This window comes from Castanea sativa, chromosome 8 (assembly GCF_040712315.1).
Source record: "Castanea sativa cultivar Marrone di Chiusa Pesio chromosome 8, ASM4071231v1".
In the NCBI taxonomy this organism is placed as follows: domain Eukaryota; kingdom Viridiplantae; phylum Streptophyta; class Magnoliopsida; order Fagales; family Fagaceae; genus Castanea; species Castanea sativa.
Window position 1 is genome coordinate 40,225,895 of NC_134020.1, and position 21,349 is coordinate 40,247,243.

General features: G+C 31.8%; 1 protein-coding gene across 1 annotated transcript; it reads left to right on the forward strand.

The window, feature by feature from the left end:
- The first annotated feature begins 16,744 nt into the window (after positions 1-16,744).
- Positions 16,745-20,879, forward strand: LOC142608424 (putative magnesium transporter NIPA6). Its single transcript, XM_075780202.1, has 9 exons — positions 16,745-17,006; positions 17,119-17,175; positions 17,951-18,041; positions 18,151-18,311; positions 18,399-18,526; positions 18,744-18,881; positions 19,339-19,431; positions 19,690-19,810; positions 19,931-20,879. The coding sequence occupies exons 1-9, from the start codon at positions 16,883-16,885 to the stop codon at positions 20,065-20,067; spliced, it is 1,050 nt and encodes a 349-aa protein (XP_075636317.1). The 5' UTR covers positions 16,745-16,882; the 3' UTR covers positions 20,068-20,879.
- Positions 20,880-21,349: the final 470 nt, after the last annotated feature.

Genomic DNA, 21,349 nt, shown 5'->3' on the forward strand with positions numbered 1-21,349 from the left:
ACCAATGTTTTAGCGACGAACAAAAAGTCGTCACTATTAGGCACACATTAGCAACGATAATATATGGTCATCGCTAATAAGTGCATAGTAGCAACGACATTAAGGTAGTCGCTAATAAGTCATCGCTAACGCCATGGAGGGAATTTTATTTACTTTTGGAAAATGGAGGGAAACTTTTAGCGATGACAATAAATTTTATAGCGACAACATTCTCGTCGCTAAAATAAGATTTATTTTAACGACGACATCTATCGTCGCTAATAATCATTTTTAGTGACGACCTTGCGTGTCGTCGCTGACATGTGGTAAAAAATATATAGTAAATATAATATATACATGCTTTCTTTATCAATGACAACACATTGGTTGTCACTAGTAGAAGGCTATTAGTGACGATATAACTTGTCGTTACTGATAGTCACCCTTTAGCAATAACACACATGTCGTCACAAATATATCTACCAAACTATGATGGAGGCAAAAATTTTCACTCACAAAAAGTGGCGGGAATTAATGGAGGGAAGTAGATTATATATTATTGACAAATTAGGTCGTCGCTATTAGAGATCTTTTAATGACAACAAAGATTGTCATCATTAATATGTGGCTAAAATAATTTTGATATAATATGATTTTTTTTATCTTATCCTCCAAATGCCTCTTAAAATATTTAAAATGACACAAATTCCTTTAAAATATTAGAAATGATTAAAATACCATCAACCTCGTTAAAATGACTGAAATACCCCCAACTTTATACAATGACCAAAAATAACCTTGAAACCTCTAAAGTAATTAAATACTCTCAAATATGTTAAATAAAAAACAAAAAAAACAAAGAGACAAGGGAGAGCTTGTTGCCTCCAAATACTCTCAAATCATAATTTTACTCATGTGAAACTTGAAATCGATAAAATAACAAAAATCAATAAAGTTTTGATTTCACTCAAAATTAATACTGACCAACACCCATAGTTATCAAAATGCAAATCATATTGTGAATCAATATTTTATTTTTCTGTATCATGTATCGAAAGATACACAAATACTTAATAAAATTACAATAAAAAAAAATTATAGATACATACATACACACACACACACACACACACATATATATATATATATATATACACACACACATATGAATGGTATATTCATTATAAAATCATATATAATATATTCAACTAATAACAATTTAATCATCAATTATGTAATAATATTTAGCAAAACTAACTAAATAAATCAAATTGAAATATATTTATAACATACATATTCAAATTGATTAAACCCACAAATGATAATACATGATATATATGAGCTAAAATAAAAGTTTTTTTTTTCATCATCTTGCCTAATCAACTCTATCTAAGTCAATATTAACATCATGTTCATCATTTTGCAAAATTCTTCTTTGAGATTTGCTAACAACTATGCCAATACCCAATAACCCACTAAATACCTTCCCAATTAACCTAATTTCACCAAATCCAACAGTCTCGAGACCATTTATTAAGTTTGACCGGATTTGACCAACTTTAATTAAACTTTGACCACACATTTCTCTAAATCCAACCGTCTGATTGTAACCATAATTTACCACAATTAACCTTTTATTACTCTCTTCAAATCTGATGGTCAGATTCTAGATCTAAGTATGGCGCATGATGGACATGTGTCGTGTACCCATATGGTAAAAAACCTTGATTGACTCTGCTCTCTCAATTTGACCATCCAATTATTCTCAAATTTTGCCAACACCAATATTTGAATATTCTCTTCCAATCGAATGATCAAGATTTAAATATGAATTGGAGCATGATGAACACGTGCTATGTGACCCCATGAAGATTTGGTTAGTCTTGTTCTTATAATTTGATCATCCCATTAAAATTATGTTTCACAAAGTACTTCCTTTAAAGCTATGTTTTCCCCTTGATGACACATGGGAGTGGTAGGAGTAGTTCAACGTACTACCTTTAAAATTATATTTTCCATAAAAAGTACTAATTTTCAAAATTTAATGTTTAAAGGGAAGATACTAGTAGGTGCTCCTCTAGATCAAACATTAAATTTTTGTTTTATCTTGACATGAACTCTTTCTAATCATGGGTTTTTCAAATGGTTTTCAAACTTAAGCTATTTTTGTTTTTTCCTCTAAAATCAAAGTCATCAATATCTAAACACATATTCTTGATGCATGTAAGATATCAAGAGACATATGTGCCCAAGGCTAGACAAGTATGTTCTAAAATGACCAAAATACTCCTAAAACAACTAGAGTGACCAAAATATTGTCGAAAAATGTAGAATGACGTAAATACCCCCAAATCTCTAAAATTACCAAAATACAAATCTCTAAAATAACTAAAAATACCTTGAAACCTCTAAAATAACCAAAAATACTCCTAAAACCTCCAAAATTACCAAAAATACTCTCAAAACCTCTAAAATGACCAAAAATACAATCAAATCTCTTAAATAACAAAAATTCCCCGAAACCTCTAAAAATAACCCAAATACCCTTCAAACATCTAAAATTACCAAAATATACTGAAATTTCTAAAATAACCAAAATACTCATTAACTTCTTAAATGACCAAAATTGTCATTTTAGAGATTATGAGGGTGTTTTGGTCATTTTACCGATTTTGAGGCATTTTGGTCATTTTTGTCATTCTAGAGGTTTTATGTTTTTTTTTTCCATCAATTTAGAGGTTTCAAGGTATTTTTGGTCATTTGAGAGGTTTCGGGGTATTTTGATCATTTTATTGTTTTCGAGGTATTTTTGTTATTTTAGAGGTTTCAGAGTAATTTTTTTTTCTCATTCTATAGGATTTGAGCGCATTTTTTTTTTGTCATTTAGCGATTTCAAGGGTATATTAATTATTTTAGAGTTATTTTTGGGTATTTTGGTCATTTTGTGGTTTTGTGGTATTTTTGCTAATTCTAGCGGTTTTAGAGATATTTTGGTCATTTTAGAAGCATTGGGCGTATCTTGGTCATTTTACAAGTTAAGGGTATTTTTTTGTCATTTCAGAGATTTCAGGAGTATTTTGGTCATTTTAGAGGTTTCAATGGGTATTTTGGTCATCTTTTTTTTTGGCTGAGGGGTATTAGTCATTTTTACGGTTTAGGGGTATTTTGGTCATTCTCATGAATAAAATCAATTTTTCAGATACACATTCCAACTGACTCTCTATTTTTTCTCTGTCTCATTAAAATAATAATTCTTCATTCTTTTTTTATTCTTTTCAAATCCCAAATAACTATATTTTTTAAATCTCCAATGGTGTAATTTTCATGCAATATTTATTTGTTATTGTTTATCAAATCTATGTTAGTCTTGTGCAAATTCTTTGGAATTTTTATGTAATTTAAAATTTATCAAATGTTCCTATATTTTAGGAATGAGTTTATCCATTAATTCTTCTCTAAAAAATTCACTAGTTTTTAAAATTTTATCTGTTAATTATGAATATTCATTAACTTGTCATTATCTCTTTCTATTTATTTTAATAAAAACACACTATCTAATCTTAATTTAAGATATTATTTTTCTAATTTATTAAATTCTAATTAATTTTCCTTTTAAAAATACTCACCGTAATTACTCCATTAGTCATTTTTAATTTTTGTTTTGAGGAACATTTTAGTGATTAGTAATTTTTTTTTTATATAAAGCAAAAGTATATCATTAATTTTTAATAAAAGACATACTTATCAAGTTAAATCACACTATAAGAAATCTGTGCTATTGCGGCGAGTTTTTTGCGGCGGGTGCAAAAACTGCCACTATATGTCGCATATTGCAGTGTTTTTTCAGATCACAGCAGTAGTTCTATTAAGTTTGACTGAATTTGACCAACTTAAACGAAACTTTGACTGCGTTTTTCTCTAAATCCAACTGTTTGATTGTGACCATAATTTACCAAAATTAACTTTTCATTACACTTTTAAGATCCAACGGTTAGATTTCAGATCTAAGTCTGGCGCGTGATAGACATGTGTTGTATTCCTGTATGGTTATGTTTTCTTAATCTGACCATCCAATTAGTCTCAAATTTCATCAACACTAACATGTCACCATACTCTTCAATCCTAATAATCAAGATTTGAATATGATCTTCACCAAATCCAGTGGTCTCGGGACCATCTATTAAGTTTGACCGGGTTTGACCAACTTTGACTAAACTTTGACCGCGACTTTCTCTAAATTCAACTGTTTAATTGTGACCATAATTTACCAGAATGAACCTTTCATTACACTATTCAAATCCAACGGTTAGATTTCAAATCTAAGAATGGCACGTGATGAACATGTGTTGTGTACCTATATGGCTATATATATTCTCTCAATTTGACTATCCAATTAGTCTCAAATTTTACAAACACCAATATGTCACCATACTTTTCAATCCTAATGATCAAGATTTGAATATGAATTTCACCAAATCCAATTGTATCGGGTCCATCTATTAAGTTTGATCGGGTTTGACCAATTTTGACTAAACTTTGATCACGCATTTCTCTAAATCCAATCGTTTGATTGTGACCATAATTTGCTAGAATTGACCTTTCATTATACTCTTCAAATCTAACAGTTAGATTTTAAATCTAAGTATGACGCATGATGAACATGTGTTGTATACTTGTATGATTATGTTTACTCAATTTGACTATTTAATTGGTCTCAAATTTCACCAACACCAGTATGTCACCATACTCTTCAATCCTATTGATTAAGATTTGAATATGAATTTCATCAAGTCCAATGGTATTGGGACCATCTATTAAGTTTGACCGGGTTTGACTAATTTTGACTGCGTCTTTCTCTAAATCCAACCGTTCGATTGTGACCATAATTTACCAAAATTAACCTTTCATTACACTCTTCAAATCCAACGGTTAGATTTCAAATCTAAGTATGATGTGTGATAGACATGTACTGTGTACTTGTATGGTTATGTTCTCTTAATCTGACCATCCAATTAGTCATATTATTATTTTTAAAATAAGTAAACGTAGTTAGTCACGTATTAAAATTCTTACATAAATTTAATAATAGCTATGATAATTTTTTAAAATTTTTTAATAAAATAGAACGTGTTATAATTTTTGTTGTGTGGTATTTTTTTTTTTTTTTGAGAAAGTTGTGTGGTGATTTTTATTAAATATATGTGATAATTTTTTGTTTCTAAATTTTATTTCATAGCTCATTAATATTAGATTCTTAATATTTTGCACTCATTAACTCACTTAAATATATAGATGTGTTTGATTCATGTACAATTACAAAATGCATGACAAAATGGTAATTGCTAGTAAAAAATGGTAATTAATTAAAATTGTCTTCTTTTATTTTTATTTTTTCCTTAAAATAAATCTGTCTTATTCAACCCTTGTGCTGAGTACTGACTAGAAGCAACCCTAGGTGCTGACTCCTAAGTGGTTTTATTGTTTTTAGTTCTTTTTGTGTTGCATGAAGTTTTGGTTCCTTGTTATTTGACCCTAAATAGCTACAATGTTTCTGATTTGTGAGGCTTAAGTTTTCCACCTTCTGGTCTTCTAATCTTTTTTCTTAATCTTCTTGTTATACTTTCCTCATCTCTGTTGATGCAATTGTCTAATTTCATATAGTTTACTAGCTGTTCAATGTTGTGACAAATTTGGAACAAGTGAAAGACAGTGGGTAGAGGTCCAAGTTGAGAATGCTAAGCAGCAAGCTATTCTAACGGCACTTAAATCTCAAGTATCTTTAGATGAAGCTCACAATCAGGTATGTCATTCTCTCTCTCTCATTCATGGAATTTGATTCTTTCTTTGTTGTCGCTGTAGATTCCAACTCTCCAATACAAAAGCTTTTTTTGTTTTTTTGGTTCAGAGATATTAATGTAGGATTTATGCCATTTGAATTGTGTTTGTGTTGAGAACTTTGCAGTCAAATCTCTAGAAAATAGTTTTAGGATTTTTTTTATTGTTTTGCTATTTGAGATCAAATCATTAATCACGGTCCTTTAGGTTTTTCATTTTAGTTTTTTTTTTTTTTTTAGTTTTAGTTTTAGTTTTTTTTTTTTTTGGGTGGTGATTTATGTTCTGCCAAGGCTCCAATGAAATTGACATTTATAGCTTGCTCTTGTGAAAAATTGATAACTGGGAGTTGATGTAATATGGAGTGAAGAAACTTGTTTTTTTTTTTTGATAAGAAAATGGAGGGAAGAACTTTTCAATGTGATAGGTTGTATTGATAGAGACCAATTGCTTCAAAATAAACCAGAATAACAACCTGCATTGTCTTTTTAGCCTGCCAACTACTAATTCACTAGAATGTTTTACATTTAAAACATAAAGAGAAACCATGTGGAGGAAAAAAAAAACGAACTTGACTTAAAAAAAATGCGACTTTGGCTTTTGGTATTATTATTAGTGGCTTTTCAAAGCACCTTTTCTTGTATAATAATCAGTTGCTCTTCTCTTTAACTAATATGGACAGATGGTGCTGGTGGTAAGGGTACATGGGGAAAACCCCTTGACATTGATGGGTGTTGTTCATTATGGATATGGGATGCTTAACATGTTTGATAAATTGTCTCAATGAGTTATGAGTTTTGGTTTCTTAATTTGTTGTTGTGGTCATTGTTTATATAAGATTAAGGGTTTCATTCCTTATTTTTAATATGCTTTAACACATGGTTTTAATGTGAATAAAGTCTCAAAACATTTGGGCTACTATTAAAACTATAGCAATTTTCTTTTGGGATCCTAAATCTATCATGGACAGACTTGAGTCAATTGCAATAAGTGGTTTTTAATAAATTATAGAAAAATCATTTTGGACTGAATTTTTTGTGGTACATTGTATACATATAGAACCATGTTTCCTTAAAATTTCAAATCAATCGGATAATGTTTTATGGACCAAACCATTTTTACAAGATGGCTGACCTGCTATGTAGTGAAACTGAAAGTACAACAACCCCTCTCACCTTTGTTTCGCTTTGAGTTAATTTTGTGGTTTTTATTTTTGATTTTGGTTAAGTTACATTCTAAAGTTTTAAAGTGCTTGAATCTTTCAAAATAAATGCAAGCCTTTGAAATTCCTTCTATTTGAATAAAGAATGCCAACTATGGGGCATACAAATTTTATGTCATGATGGTAAAGATGCTTAAATTTTGATTCTTAACAAACATGAATGTCCTTATATGTGGATTAACTTGCATGTAGTACAAGGTCTATGTTGATGGAAAATGGGGATATAACGAATTTGAACATCATGTGACTGGTGATTATGGAATTGTGAACACGCTACATTTGTCTACAGATGACATGGTTGTTGATAATGATGCCTTTTCGGCATGTGGTGAGTCAGATATACCATATGCTTGAAATCATGTTTATCATGATACTTTGGCCCTTCTTGCTGTCTTTAATATTTTGTTATGATTTTGATGGAAGTCAGAAATTTTAGTGTTATCTATATGTCTTTGTGGGCTTGACTTGAGTAGTTGTTTGATCTTTAGTGTTCTTAATACCTAGCCAAGCTTTGCTCATTTGAAACCTATGAGCCTATGAAACAAGTTTTTATTTGGTATCTACTTTTTTTTTTCCTTATATTACATTAGAATTTCATGTGTTGTATATATTTAATTAGTGTATTAATAAATTCCTTATAAATTAAACTCATCTTTTACGGGCTAAGCATTCTTTGTTGGTGGTGAGTTTTGATTTTTTTTTGAAGAGTAGTGTGTTTGGCTTGAGCATAGTAAGTGCTTTCTATTTAAATACTTGTAAAATTCTAAGGTGGTTTACATTAGAATTTCATAACTGTTTTGTGGTGGGTTGTTGAGTGTGAGCAAGCGGGTGGCTTACATGGTAATATAAGGTGCTTTACATTGATATTGGGAGTGTTGATTGTTTTGTGTATTTTTGAATGACTATTTTGCACAGACTTTTTCTCCCCCTGCCCCACCTTAAAGTGCCCTGGTGAAAGCCATCTTGATGTTGGTATTTTTGCTTAATAATCAAGTGAAGAAAAAATAAAAATATATAGTTCTAAGATTCTATTTTTGGTTTTCCCCCATGTTTTGATTTTGTTTATGATATCAAGGCGTCTTGGTTTTTTTGGCTTTAGTTATTTTACTAGCAAGATCACATATAGTAATGCGTTTTGGATTAGTGATATTCTTGTCTTTTCGGTCTATTAGTTGGTAATGCTACATGTTTTATTTAATTATCATGTTTACAGTATTCACTAGTTAGTTCTTTAATATTGATCTACTAAACATGCTAATAGTATAATGTTTAAATTTGATGGTGGTGTTGTAGGTTGTTGAAGTGATAAGCATGGTGAATTCACAGTATTTACCAGCCTATTCTTTAAAGAAAAATGCTAGTACCACAAATACGCTAATAGAATGCTACCACCACATTGCTCTTTTTGTCATACTAATCTACTAAATATGTTAATAGAATAATGTTTAAATTTGATGTAGTGTAGTAGGCTATTGAAGTGACAAATAAAGTGAATTCATAGGTTGAAAAGACATGCATTTAACTATATTGGTATATGTTCATTAAAACTGCAGACCACTTTCATTAGAGTATTTCAATAATTTCCTTTGTGGCCAAAATGTACCAAGGGGAAGAGAGTAGTTTAATTTCTTAAATCTTGGGAGGGGGGGGGGGGGTGGGGAGGGGGCAATGAAAAGACAAAGCTTACTCGAAAAAAGTGGACTAGTTTTGTTCTTTCACTCTTGAGTTCTAAATGTAACCACTTCCCATGTCATTCATCTCTCACAATATTTCCATCTATTTTAGTATGTGTGTGTAAAACTAATAGAGACTTACTTTGAGGTTCTTGTCAATTTCTCCATTTATAGATAAAAATATGGTATAGAATCTAATTTTAGATTATTTCTTGATTTTTCGGACATATCTAACTCATGTAATAATTTATTACATTTTTTGTTGCATTCTATGAACAATAAAGGACTTAAATTGTATATTGAATTGTGTATTGTACATGGTATGGAAAAAACGTTAATTATCTCACTTTTTTTTTTTTTTGGGATGTTGGGACTCAACATGTCTATTGTCTTTCTGTTATTCTCCAAAAGAAAGATTCTCCTATGATGCTAGACTATTATCTTTTTGGATTGGGGAATAGAAGAAAGAATTAGTTTTTTTTTTCTATTTATTTTTTGTTTTATTAACAATCTGTTTGTGTCTCCATTTAAATTCTTCTGCTTTAAGTTCATGATATGTTTTTTAGATGAGTGATATTTCATATGTATTAATGATTTTTCATTTGCTTTAAATTCTTTTACTTTAATTTCTTTACAAATATCTTTTGATATGTTCTTTGTTATGATTGTTAATTTGGACTTATTTCTTTTGGAGAATGAGTCTTGATGTAGATTAAGTTTTGTTAAATGCATAAAGCTTTCATATCTTCTTAGTTATGGTATTTTTGAAAAACATAAATGTTAAAATTTTACTTGGATGTTAAAACTATTTAGTAAGTATTTTTGTCATCTATTTTAGTTGACCTTTACATTGGTTTATGCTCTTTATTTCAGGTCAAAATGTTGCATGCCTTGGGTTATAGATGATGTCGAGAGGAGATATATTTCATTGCAACAAGTTTTAGCTTGGTTGCATATCTTCATGAGGAATTCGTAATCATTTAATTAGTATTTGAGTGAATAGATTCGAACTTATATTATGTATATGATATTGAACTTGAGTATTTTTTTCCCTTATTAGTAGTTATTGATTGAGCAGTAGTTTTGTTTATATGAGTATTTGTGATTGAAAATTTGTGATGTCTATAGGATTGTGGTTTGTTATTTCTCAACAGGTACCCATGTAAAATTCAAAATGTTAATTTTAAAAATCCAAAAAAATGTAAAATGTTATTAGCGATGACAATGTCATCGCTAATATTTTATCATATCATTAGTGACGACAAAAAATATCATCGCTAATATGCAATTTTTAGTGATACATGTTTGTGGTCGCTAATATATCATTATCTGTGATAACAGCAAGCGTCATCGCTAGTAATGACATGTTAGTAACAATAAAAATGTCGTCGTTAATAATAATCTACTAGCGACGACAAAAAAATTTGTCACTACTAATGAGCTAGTAGCGATGACATTTCATCTTGGATTCTTGAGTTATTTATGACGACAATTGTCACTGCTAGCGACGACTTTGTCGTCGTTAATAGTATTGTATTTGCGATGACATTAATATCGTCACTAAAAATCTTTTTTGTTACCACTTTTGTTTAACAAAAGTTAGCGTCGACATTTTTCCTCGCCAATATAATTAGCGACGATATTTAAAGCATTAGCGACGACTATATGCCGTCGCTAAAGACCAAATTTCTTGTAGTGTGCTCCGACCTGAATTTTGTAGCATGCCCACAACTAATTCAATCTTTCAAAAATTACACTAAGAATAAAAAAATCAGGCAAGAAGAAAATTGTCTGTTACAACATACAACTACAAGTGTGGAAATTGGAGAGTGGAAAGCTAAGAGACTATAATTAAACGCAGCTCTAAGCATCTGTTAAGTTGCGTTTATTAAACGCAGCTCCAGACACGTTTAAGTTGCATTTATTAAACACAGCTCCAGACATATTGAAGAAAAAAAAAAGCTCTGCAAAAATGGGGTGGAGAGTCGCGTTTTGCTAAACGCAACCTCAACATCACAAAACGCAACTTCAGGGGTGGTCTATACGTCCAGGGGTGGAGCTGGCGGTTCAAATTACTCCATGTAGCTGCGTTTTTGTAAAACGCAACTAAAAAACGCGGCTTAAAAACACGTTTTTTTGTAGTGGAAAAAAAGGATTAGACATATCCCAAGAACTAGAAGTATATTAATTATTGTGAAGCATTTTAGAAAACTCAAGTGATTAATTAAGAAGCTTCATATATATGATCGTTATTTATTTAAAATTCAATAAGGTATTTTTTAACATTTTGAGAAAGCTCTTATAGTATATTTAATTGATAAATATTGGAAACGGTGTAATACATAGTTGAAAGAAGAGAGAGAGCAATGAATGAGATATTTTGTGTTATTTATTTTACTTATTTCATACTAAGTAATGACTTGACTAAATCAAGATTCTTAATTACAATGTTTGTTAATCTGTTTGGTGATGATATAACAATTAACAAGAACAACAACCTTCATGCTATTCTTTTATGCAGAATTCCTTATAATAGTAGAACTTCCACAACCATATATCATTGCAAGTATGAGTTTAAAAAAAAAACCATTGCAAACCATTTCTTCTCCAGATGTAACTTTTTGAGTTTATAACTTTATATAGGGTTGAGGAAGGGTGAAAAGGTCATAAAATCACACCTGACATTACAAATGCTTTCTAGCTATCATAAAATTAATCACATATCATAATTTGACGGAGCTCATAATTAATATTCTATGGCGCCTCTCTTAAGCTAGCTAGGCAGATAAAAGCTTAGCATACCGATTAAGTTGCCAAAATATTATTGGACCATCATGAGATCCACCTGAATCACTATAACATTAATTTCCATTTTTCTACGTGTTTTTCCGTATAGTAGTAGTATTAATGTACAGTTTGGTAGTGGTGACACAGTTATTATTTTTTTAGATAAGATCATCGAGTTAATTGAAATAATCAGATTATATATATATATGTGTGTGTGTGTGTCTTACCATTTTAAGTAGAGGTCTACTCGACTCCTGAGTAAATTATTGGTTAAAGCGAGTAATTATTGAGTATTCCCACAGTACCATAAATGTGTACTCTTACTTCTTACATAATTATGGATTTCACTAATTAAATTCATGGTAAGACCCACAATTCATGTGAAATGGGAGAATACACATGATACTCCTGAAGTATTTAATAATTTTTCAATTGAAGTATGTATGGCCTGCAAGTTTTAACAGTGTATTTGGAAGGGAGAATGGAAAATGAAGGAATGCATGTCCTTCTCGCTGTTTGGTTGACATGGTTGTACAAGAGAAAAGAAAAATAGATGAGGTCAGAAGATGTTTTTTCCGTGGAGCCCATTGTTTTGTTATCAGCCCAATTTGGGCGGAAATGGGAGGAAAGGAGAGCACAAATTTTATGAAGTCCACCACTTTATATAATAAAATGACTAATTTGTATTTAACATTTTTAAAACATATGAATTTTCTCATTATATATAAGAATACAAAGGTAAAAATATGCATTTTTCCATTTTCTTCCTTTTGCAATCCAAACAAAAGAAAGATAGAATTTTTACATTTTCTTCTTCTCTTTCATTTCTTTTCCCCCTTTCCTTCCTCTTTTCCTTTCTCTTCCGTTTCCTTAGCTAGAAGCCTAGAACCAATCATATTTTAAAAGTCCTCCACTCATAGGCCATGCATCCTATTTAGGGTGCGTTTGTTTCGACAGTAAAGCAATTCCGGAAAATATTTTCAGGAAAGGAAAATATTTTTAGATGTTTGGTGGCATTTTAAAAAATACTTTGGAAAATATTTTCAGGTGTTTGGTAATATTCTGAAAATGCAAATTTTTTACTGATTTCTCACATTTTCTCAGCTTCCAAACAAATTTTATATCAAAAAAATCTACAACACCCATGCAGCAGCCACAGAAAAATCCACCTCCACCCACACACCAGCACCCCACAACACAAAAACCACCAAAACACCACCACCCACACCACCGCAACAACAACAACAAAATCAGAGATCAATGTTCGGATTGATTGAGAGATTGAGGGAGAGAGATCGGTAACGGCGGCCAGATTGGTAACGACGGAGGTGGGTTTGGGCTTGGGACAGTGGTCTCGCGGCTCGATCTCGCCGACGCGAGCTCGCCGGCGTGGTAGCGATCTCGCGACTCGATCTCGCCGGCGCGAGCTCGTCTGGGCTTGGGGTTCGATCTGGGCTTGGGGCTCGATCTCGCCGGCGCGAGCTCGTTTGGGCTTGGGGCTCGGTCTGGGCTTGAGGCTCAATCTCACCGGCGCGAGCTCGTCTGGGCTTGGGGCTCGATCTCGCCGGCGCAAGCTCGTCGGCACTTCTCTCTTTCTCCTCTCTTCGTTCTCTGTCTCCCTCACTTCTCTCTTTCTCCTCTCTTCGTTCTCTGTCTCCCTCTCTTCGTGCTCTCTCTCTGTTTTCCGTGGAAAATGCAATTTGAAGGTAAAATAGGAACGGTAAACCAATTCCATCGTATAAGGGGTGTTTTACAGTCAAATTGGAAAACAATTTCAGTTGACCAAATTTTTTGTGCTCACCAAACACACGCAAACGGGGAAAATCATTTCTGAAATTGGTTTACCATTAAACCAAACGCAGCCTTAAAGGAAAATAATGTAAAGGAAGAAACGTGTCTAGGCCTAGAGAGGCCGTAATAAAGTGTTCTCTTTGAGTCTCTGTAACTTGATGAAAAAAAAGATAAAAATTCATGGCATGTCTTTAACTCGTTACATATTGGGATTCCAAAAGTGACATTAACCCAAGTGAGGTGACAAATTTTTATTTATTTTTTTTCAAAAAATGTTTTGTTGTGATTCTTGTGAACGTAAATGTAAAAAAGAAGAATCCAATTTGGATTCACTTTCTTAATAGAGATAGAGATAAGAAGAAAAATGCGTATTTGACTATTTGACTCTTAGGCCAAGAGAATTTCTTAGGTAGGGTTCAGGATTTCCATCGCTTCATTGAACTCTCAGTAGTTTTAATCTCTAGTTTTTGGCATAAAATTTGAGAAGATAGAGTTTCTCCTATGCATGAGACTATAAGTTCCTTCCCCTTCCTTCAAAGTTGATGTTCTTTTTGTGTGAAGTAAGATGTTATATTTGTGTGGATTGAGCCTTGGTGTGATGGCAACTGCCTGTTTACCAAAAGGTGGAACTTCTCATCAATTCCGTAGGTTTAATTCAGTTATATTGAAAAATCTAAGTTTAAGGATTACGTTTTGAGATCTTAGTAATTCTATGATTTAGGATTTTAATTTTGTAGTCTTGGGAATTTTAAACTCTAAAGATTGAATTTCAAGATCTTGGAAATTATGCACTTGGGTTGAATTATAAAATCTTGAAAATTCAAACCAATAGGGCTTTAATCCCAAAAAATGAGATTCTTATTATTATTTTTAATAGTGGATTTGTGAAGAAAAATAATTCTATGTTATATGGGTCGAAGTGCTTTTCAAACACTTGTTAATTAACATTTTCAGAAAAATTTTGATATTGTTTTCATAGATAATATAAAAAACTATAAAAGAAATCAATTACCTTTTCTTTTCACATAATTATTTTTTAAAAACATTTTATAAACTAATGGTCTTAAATCAGTGGATAACTTTTCCTTTCAATATTGCAGCATTCGAGGTAAAATTTGCCAAATAGCATATTTTTAGAGAAAAAAAGAAGGATTGAAAAATAGCACATAAAAGAAGTTATTTGATTATGTAGTACATTTTTTTAAACTAGAGTTTTAATTGAAACTTGAATTTGACAAACTTAACTTTAAAAAAAAATGCTATATAACTCAATAACTTTGTCTGTGTGTTATTTTTCTAAAAGTTTTATAAAAAAAAATAGCAAATTTTGCCTTATCGGAAGGCAGCTGCCGACATGGCTGTAAAGTGATTGACCCCAAACCCGAATTCAAAGAATCCGAAAAGAACAAAAAGCATAACGTGGGGCCATTCCCATTGGATTGCTTGGCACATTCTTCTTCTTCCTCTTCTAATATTGGTCAATCCCTAGCTTGTACAAAAACAACAGGTACCATTTTTTTTTTTTTTTGAAAGGAACAACAGGTACCATTGCTTGTACAAAAACAACAGGTACCATTTTTCCTATAGTTTATAAGATAATCCAGGTTCTGTAACGATGCGGTGTTTGTTTGTATTGTCTTAACTACCAATTAAAGTACCAACAACAAACAAACAACACACGACTCCATAACCCAGTGGGGTTGGCCAAGTGGTTGCCTTGCCGAAAATTTTGATGGGTTTAGAGAATTTCAACAAACTCCCGATTTGTTATTTTAGTCGCGTCATGACGATGATTAGTCTCTGGTTGAAAGCTTTGAGGATACACTGTGGGCAACCAAAAAAAAAAAAACACACGACTCCATGTATTTCATGGATGACCTCACATCTAGGCCTATGCTCTCTATCATATTTTGACTCGGACATTTTCCAGCTAATATATAATATATAATAATGGGAGAGGGAAAAGTTTCACACCCAAATAATTAAAGAAATTCACTTTATGCAATTGCCACATAAATTTAAGATTTAAAATTTTAAATATCAAATTTAGGATTATAATGGACACAATGTTTTTAACAAAAAATGATAAGTGTTCTAATTTTATTAAAAAGAGTAGTGCACCAAGTATGACTTTATTATTGTTTTTTGTTTTTTGTTTTTTTTTATATATTATATAAGTCAATTTGAACCTTATAAAAAATCTTCTTCATAGTTGCGGTCTTTTTCTTCTTCTTCTTTTGGTGAAATGAAACATTGGAACTAATAAAGAAAATCATATAAGAGAAAGAGCAATTTTATAAATACAACTATATCTTAAAAAGAAAAGGCAATGCTAAGGACATAACATATTTTGTAATTTCTTTTACAATCTTTTAAGATAAAAGCTATCATTGAAAATCCATTATTAGTATTGTTCTTCACCTATGGATAATAATTTACCACCTTCTAAAACACCTTAAAAAATTATGAAAAGTACATAAAATAGAATATTTTGTAGTAACATTGGTTAATAAAGGACATTGCATTATTTAATATATTTTTTGATAGAGATGTGTTATATTCACAATATCTTTAGGATAAATATTATATTTTGTTTTTTGAGAAATAATTTCAACTTATAACCCCAAATTACGAAGAAAATCTTATGTAATAAGTTGTTACTAGTTTAAATTTAAACTATTGCTGAAACTACTTTTTTATCTATCAATAACAAATTACTACTTAAAATTTATTATGAAAATGATGTGGATATAATTTTTTTTATGGGAACATTTTTTTTAAAATGAACTACGAAACTAGATAGATATTTTTTTAGAGCAAAAATAGACTAAATGGTTATGAAAAAAACTGTGTAGCATAGAATGACATATCAGTGCGGCTAAAATAAGAGTCTGTTTGGGATCTGTTTATTTTGTTAAAACTAAAAACTTTTGGTTAAAAATACTGTAAATAAATGTAAAAGTTAGCTGAAATAGTATAATGAAAATGGAACTCATGAATAGTACCAAAAAATGCAGTGAGACTTATGAATAGTAGTAAAAATAAACTAAGTAGTAAAATAAATTGATTTTTTTATTTTGAAGCCAAACACACACCAATTCAAATCAATTCAGGTAATGTTTGGATAGCGGCTGTGTCTTGGCTTTTGCGTTTTCAGTTTTTTTTTTTTTTACTGAGAAGTGATGGAATGTTTGTCAGTTTTTTACTATTCACGAGACCTACTATCACTTTAAAAAAAAAAAAAAAAGTCTCACAGTACTATTCACATATTTAAAAATTATTTTATTATAATGTTTTCAGTTTTCAACCCTATCCAAACGGACCTAAAATCTTATTTCCTTCGTTAATTAAAAAAAAAAAAAAGTCTTGTTTTCCTAACCTGTGGAGCCCATTTAAACATGTTCACAAATAAAGTTGTTGTACATGTTTTTACACCATAGCTGTTCCCAACTTCATGATTGTTAAACACAGAATATTCACAACAGATTTGCAAACGAGGATGACCTGGGAAAAGCTTGTGATTGCAAATTTTCGATGAAGAAAAGAAGAAAAAAATAAAAATACCCAGAAGAGAAAAAGAGAGGGAGAGATTTTCAACATGACTAAAGAAAATCTGAAAGGGTTTATTTTGGCTTTGCTATCAAGTGGGTTCATAGGGGCTAGCTTCATCATCAAAAAGAAAGGCCTTAGAAAAGCAGCTGCAGCTTCTGGTGTTAGAGCTGGTGATTTTTTTTTTTTTTTTTTTTCATTTCTTTGTTGGTCTCGATTTTTGTTTTTTTATAATGGGTTTTTGGTTTTCTCAAATGAGTATGTGTTTGTTTCTTGAATTTGTAGGTGTTGGTGGATATTCTTATCTTCTGGAGCCACTATGGTGGATAGGCATGATCACAAGTAAGCTTTTTAATTTTGTTCTCTTTTATTGGTTATGTATATTCTGATCGCTTTCAAATCAAAGTTGGTTTGATTTGTTGCTTAAGTTTCTTGTTTGTTTTGGGTTATGCAAATTGTTATTTTCATGTATCATTGTGTGTAAAAACGTTGTGTGTTTTTTTTATGTGGTCTCATCACGTCCCAATTTGGTTGATTTTGAATTAGCTTTTACATTGTGATAAATCACGTATTGACAAAAACAAAAATTCCCTTTTTTTAACAAAGTTTAAGTTGTTAGGAAATGATGAATTTAATCTTTTAACAATTATTCTTACACTCCCTTCCATGTGTGGGCATATACTCCCCCTTAATAAGTGAGACTCAACATGTTGGATTTTTAGCTTTTAAATGAGAGTTACAGTGGAGATAATGTTCGAACTCAAGACAACTTGGTTTTGATACCATGATAAACTATCAACTATCTTACAAGCTTAAGCTGTGAGGAAAATGGTGAATTTAATAATTTAAAAATTATTTTAAACCCATTGATGATCAATTACTGTGTCCCATATCTTGCACCAGTTTGTGTTTGTATATCACCTTTTTGGTGGCATAAGGAGTTGATGAGCAAGCTTTTAACCTTTTTATTTTTATTTTTCTTTCATTTTTGGTCTAATCATAGCAAATGGCGCTATTAATTGCCAGTTATAGTGCACAAATAGCAAACCTTTTTTCAGCGTTTGACGCTGCTCTGACTGTCTGCAGAATCTATCTTGTTTTATGATTTCTGATACAGTGATTGTTGGAGAGATTGCAAACTTTGTTGCCTATGCATTTGCCCCTGCTGTTCTTGTTACTCCTCTAGGTGCATTAAGTATTATTGTCAGGTAATTTTTGGTATTGCTTTCAATTTCTTTCTTAGTGGAAGCAGTCTATTCTTCTAGTGTCATATTATGCGATTGTTTGTTATGATAATGATTTGGTTGTATGGTGTAGTGCTGTATTGGCTCACTTTATCTTGAAGGAAAGGTTACACAAACTTGGGATGTTGGGCTGTGTGATGTGCATTGTGGGTTCTGTCATAATTGTTATCCATGCACCACAGGAGCATCCGATTACTTCTGTTCAGGAAATATGGAGTATGGCAACTCAACCAGGTTAACATTTTACCTTAATTCTTGTGTGTTGCTTTTGCATATACAACACCCTTCATGGTTAACTTGAGTAATTTTGTTTTCTTTCAGCATTTCTGCTTTATGTTGGCTCTGTAATTGTATTGGTTTTCATTCTGGTCTTCCATTTTGCACCACGTTGTGGGCACTCAAATGTGTTAGTTTTCACCGGCATCTGTTCTTTGATGGGTTCTCTCTCGGTATATCATTTCAACTATTAATGGTTTATAGTTTTTTTTTTTGTTCCTTTCCTGCTGAGGATTTATGATATCTACTATAAAGTTGTTCACTTTTTAGCTTTTGAACCTCTTACGTGCCGCAGTGGTTTCTTCTTCGGAAATTAGTACAGCAAAACTATTTATGCAGGTTTTTTTCTTTCTTTCTTTTTTATGTGTCAATTTTGTCATGATTTTTCAGGTGATGAGTGTTAAAGCCCTTGGAACTTCAATAAAGTTAAGTTTTGAGGGAAAGAATCAGTTAATCTATGCAGAGACATGGTTTTTCATGATGGTTGTGGCTGTATCTGTCATTACTCAGATGAATTATCTCAACAAGGTTAGTAGTGGGATAGTTCTAATTTAGCCTGCGTAATTTTCAGAGTTTTTGTTCTCCCCTTTTACTTGCTTTGAAATTTTTCTAATTTTTCCATGATTTGTTCTTTTACCCTCTACATTTGCTACTTTATACTGTTAAAATGCCTTAAAGAACATAAGCATACTTGCCTATCGTGGTTTTGACATGCTTCTTCACATGTAGTCTTGCCAAAATTTTGTGAGCAATCCATAGTCCAGAATTTTCCCTTTTCCATGATTCTTTGCATTAGTAGTTCAATCCTATGCAGAAGTGATTGCACTATGTTTTGTGGGCATCCCTATTTTATCTATTGTTATATCTTGCCTAAAGGATGTTTCAACTTTTAAGTGAATTCAAATGGCTTGGATGTGGATGCCTACAAGTTGAAAATTTTCAGTCGGTAGTGTCTGCTCTAACAAAAATTACTCTGATGTTTCAGGCACTTGACACATTCAACACTGCCATTGTGTCCCCCATATATTACGTCATGTTCACAACGCTTACAATCTTAGCCAGTGTCATAATGTTTAAGGTATTTTAAGCTCTGCCTAGTTTACTATGATCCTATAACTGAGACTTTGATAAACACATATTATCTGAACCTGGAGTTCCTGGGGGCAGAGACCTGGTGAATAAAAAGTTTTCTCCTGCCATCTCTGTGATCACCCTTATGTTTAGTTGGTTATTTTCTTTGCCAAGTCAAGCGTTATTTTTATTATGGCAAATCAAGCATTATATGATGTAAATCCAATTTATTGAGCGCATTATATGTTGAAATTTATGACTTCAGGATTGGGATGGCCAAAGTGGAGGAACCATAGTATCAGAAATATGTGGCTTTATTGTTGTGCTCTCCGGGACAATCTTATTGCATGTGACCAAAGACTTTGAGAGAATCTCATCTTTTAAAGGTGTGTAATCAATTCATTTTTACCAAAATTTCCCCCTGATCTACTCATTTCTGAATTGCATCAGTAGATTGAACCCTGGGTTATTTTGGATTTTCATGCTTTATTTTCAAATAACTACAGCTAGCTCTGCACCTGTATCACCTTCCTTGTCTACCCGACTTTGCGGTGGAAATGGGGAATTGCTGCTGAAGTATAATAATGAGGAAGATGTGCCATCTTCGGAGGAAGTTTGCTTAATCAGACACGAATTGTATTAGATAGTTTTGTATGAGATGTTACCATCCAGTTACCTCCAATGGAAGGGCAAGGCAAGACTGGAATTTGAAGAACTCTGAGAAAGATGCCCTCAGATGATTCCACGCTTCCAGTTCTGGTCATAACCACACATACAATGGTGGAAGATTTTTAGAACTTGTTCAGTTGCTTTTGAGAAGAACCGGGATTTCATCAGTTTTATGTCTTTTGGTGTCTAGTTTGGAGGAATGCATTAACAAATGAGAGTTACTTTCTGAGGTGCGTAGTTGTACAGTTTTTCCAAGATTGCTGGTTTCTAATTGGTGGTTTGTTCACTTGTCAAATATAGAAAATGGCTTTAAGGAAGATTGATTGGAACCCTCTGAAGACTTGGAAACCTGAAAATTCCAGCAAGGAAGGCAAGAGTCTGCTTTCTCAAAAGTATCTACAAAGTTGATGAGCTCCTTGGTAACATCATGTTTTCTTCTTCTTTATTCCCCTTGGTTGGGGGGTTGGGGTGGAAGGATCTTTTGTCTTTGATAAGAAGCGGATGTTTGTAAATTAGTATTAAATTAGGCATAGCCTCTTAAATTCATTGGTGTAGATGAGCTGAATATTTTTAGAGAGTGGAAATGAGTGATTCGTTTTAGGCTTTCCCTATAAATGAGAATGTTTGGCCCCCCCTTTGGTAGGTGCACTAATTTTACCCATCAAAGTGATAAAATCTTCTCTCTTACATTGTTGCATCAGCTCATGCAGAGTTATGAACCATGTGTATAAACGTTGGAAACAAAAAATTGTGTTCATTTTGTAAGACAAGTAGTCAGTTGTGTTCCAGCAGAAGTTTAAGCCATATAAATTGGAACAATCCAATTCAAGCAAGCTTTCTTGAGTAGAGACTTCTCCTTGAAGTTCTTCCATGTTGTTTAGTCTTTTAAAAAAATGTTTCTACCCTACTTAAATTTGAATCTGTATGTATTTCAGATATAATAACAAAATAAGTTATAGCAGAACACACGTGACTGCGCGCACACATTCATGATTTGAAGAGCCAAAAAAATAGATTTGTCTAAAGTTAATTGTGGGTTACCCTATTTATGTTTTTGTATGGAATGACAAATTCATCTTAAGTGAGGCAATTGTTAGAATTATGATTAAAATGATAATTACATGTTGGTATTGTTTTAGGAAGTAGAGTTTTAGTAGTAAAGCTTTAACTGAGTAATTCTTAATTGTTTTGAGTGTTTGACAAATTACAATGAAAGTTGCTTTAAAGTTAAAATTTTAAATTTATAAAGAATGAGT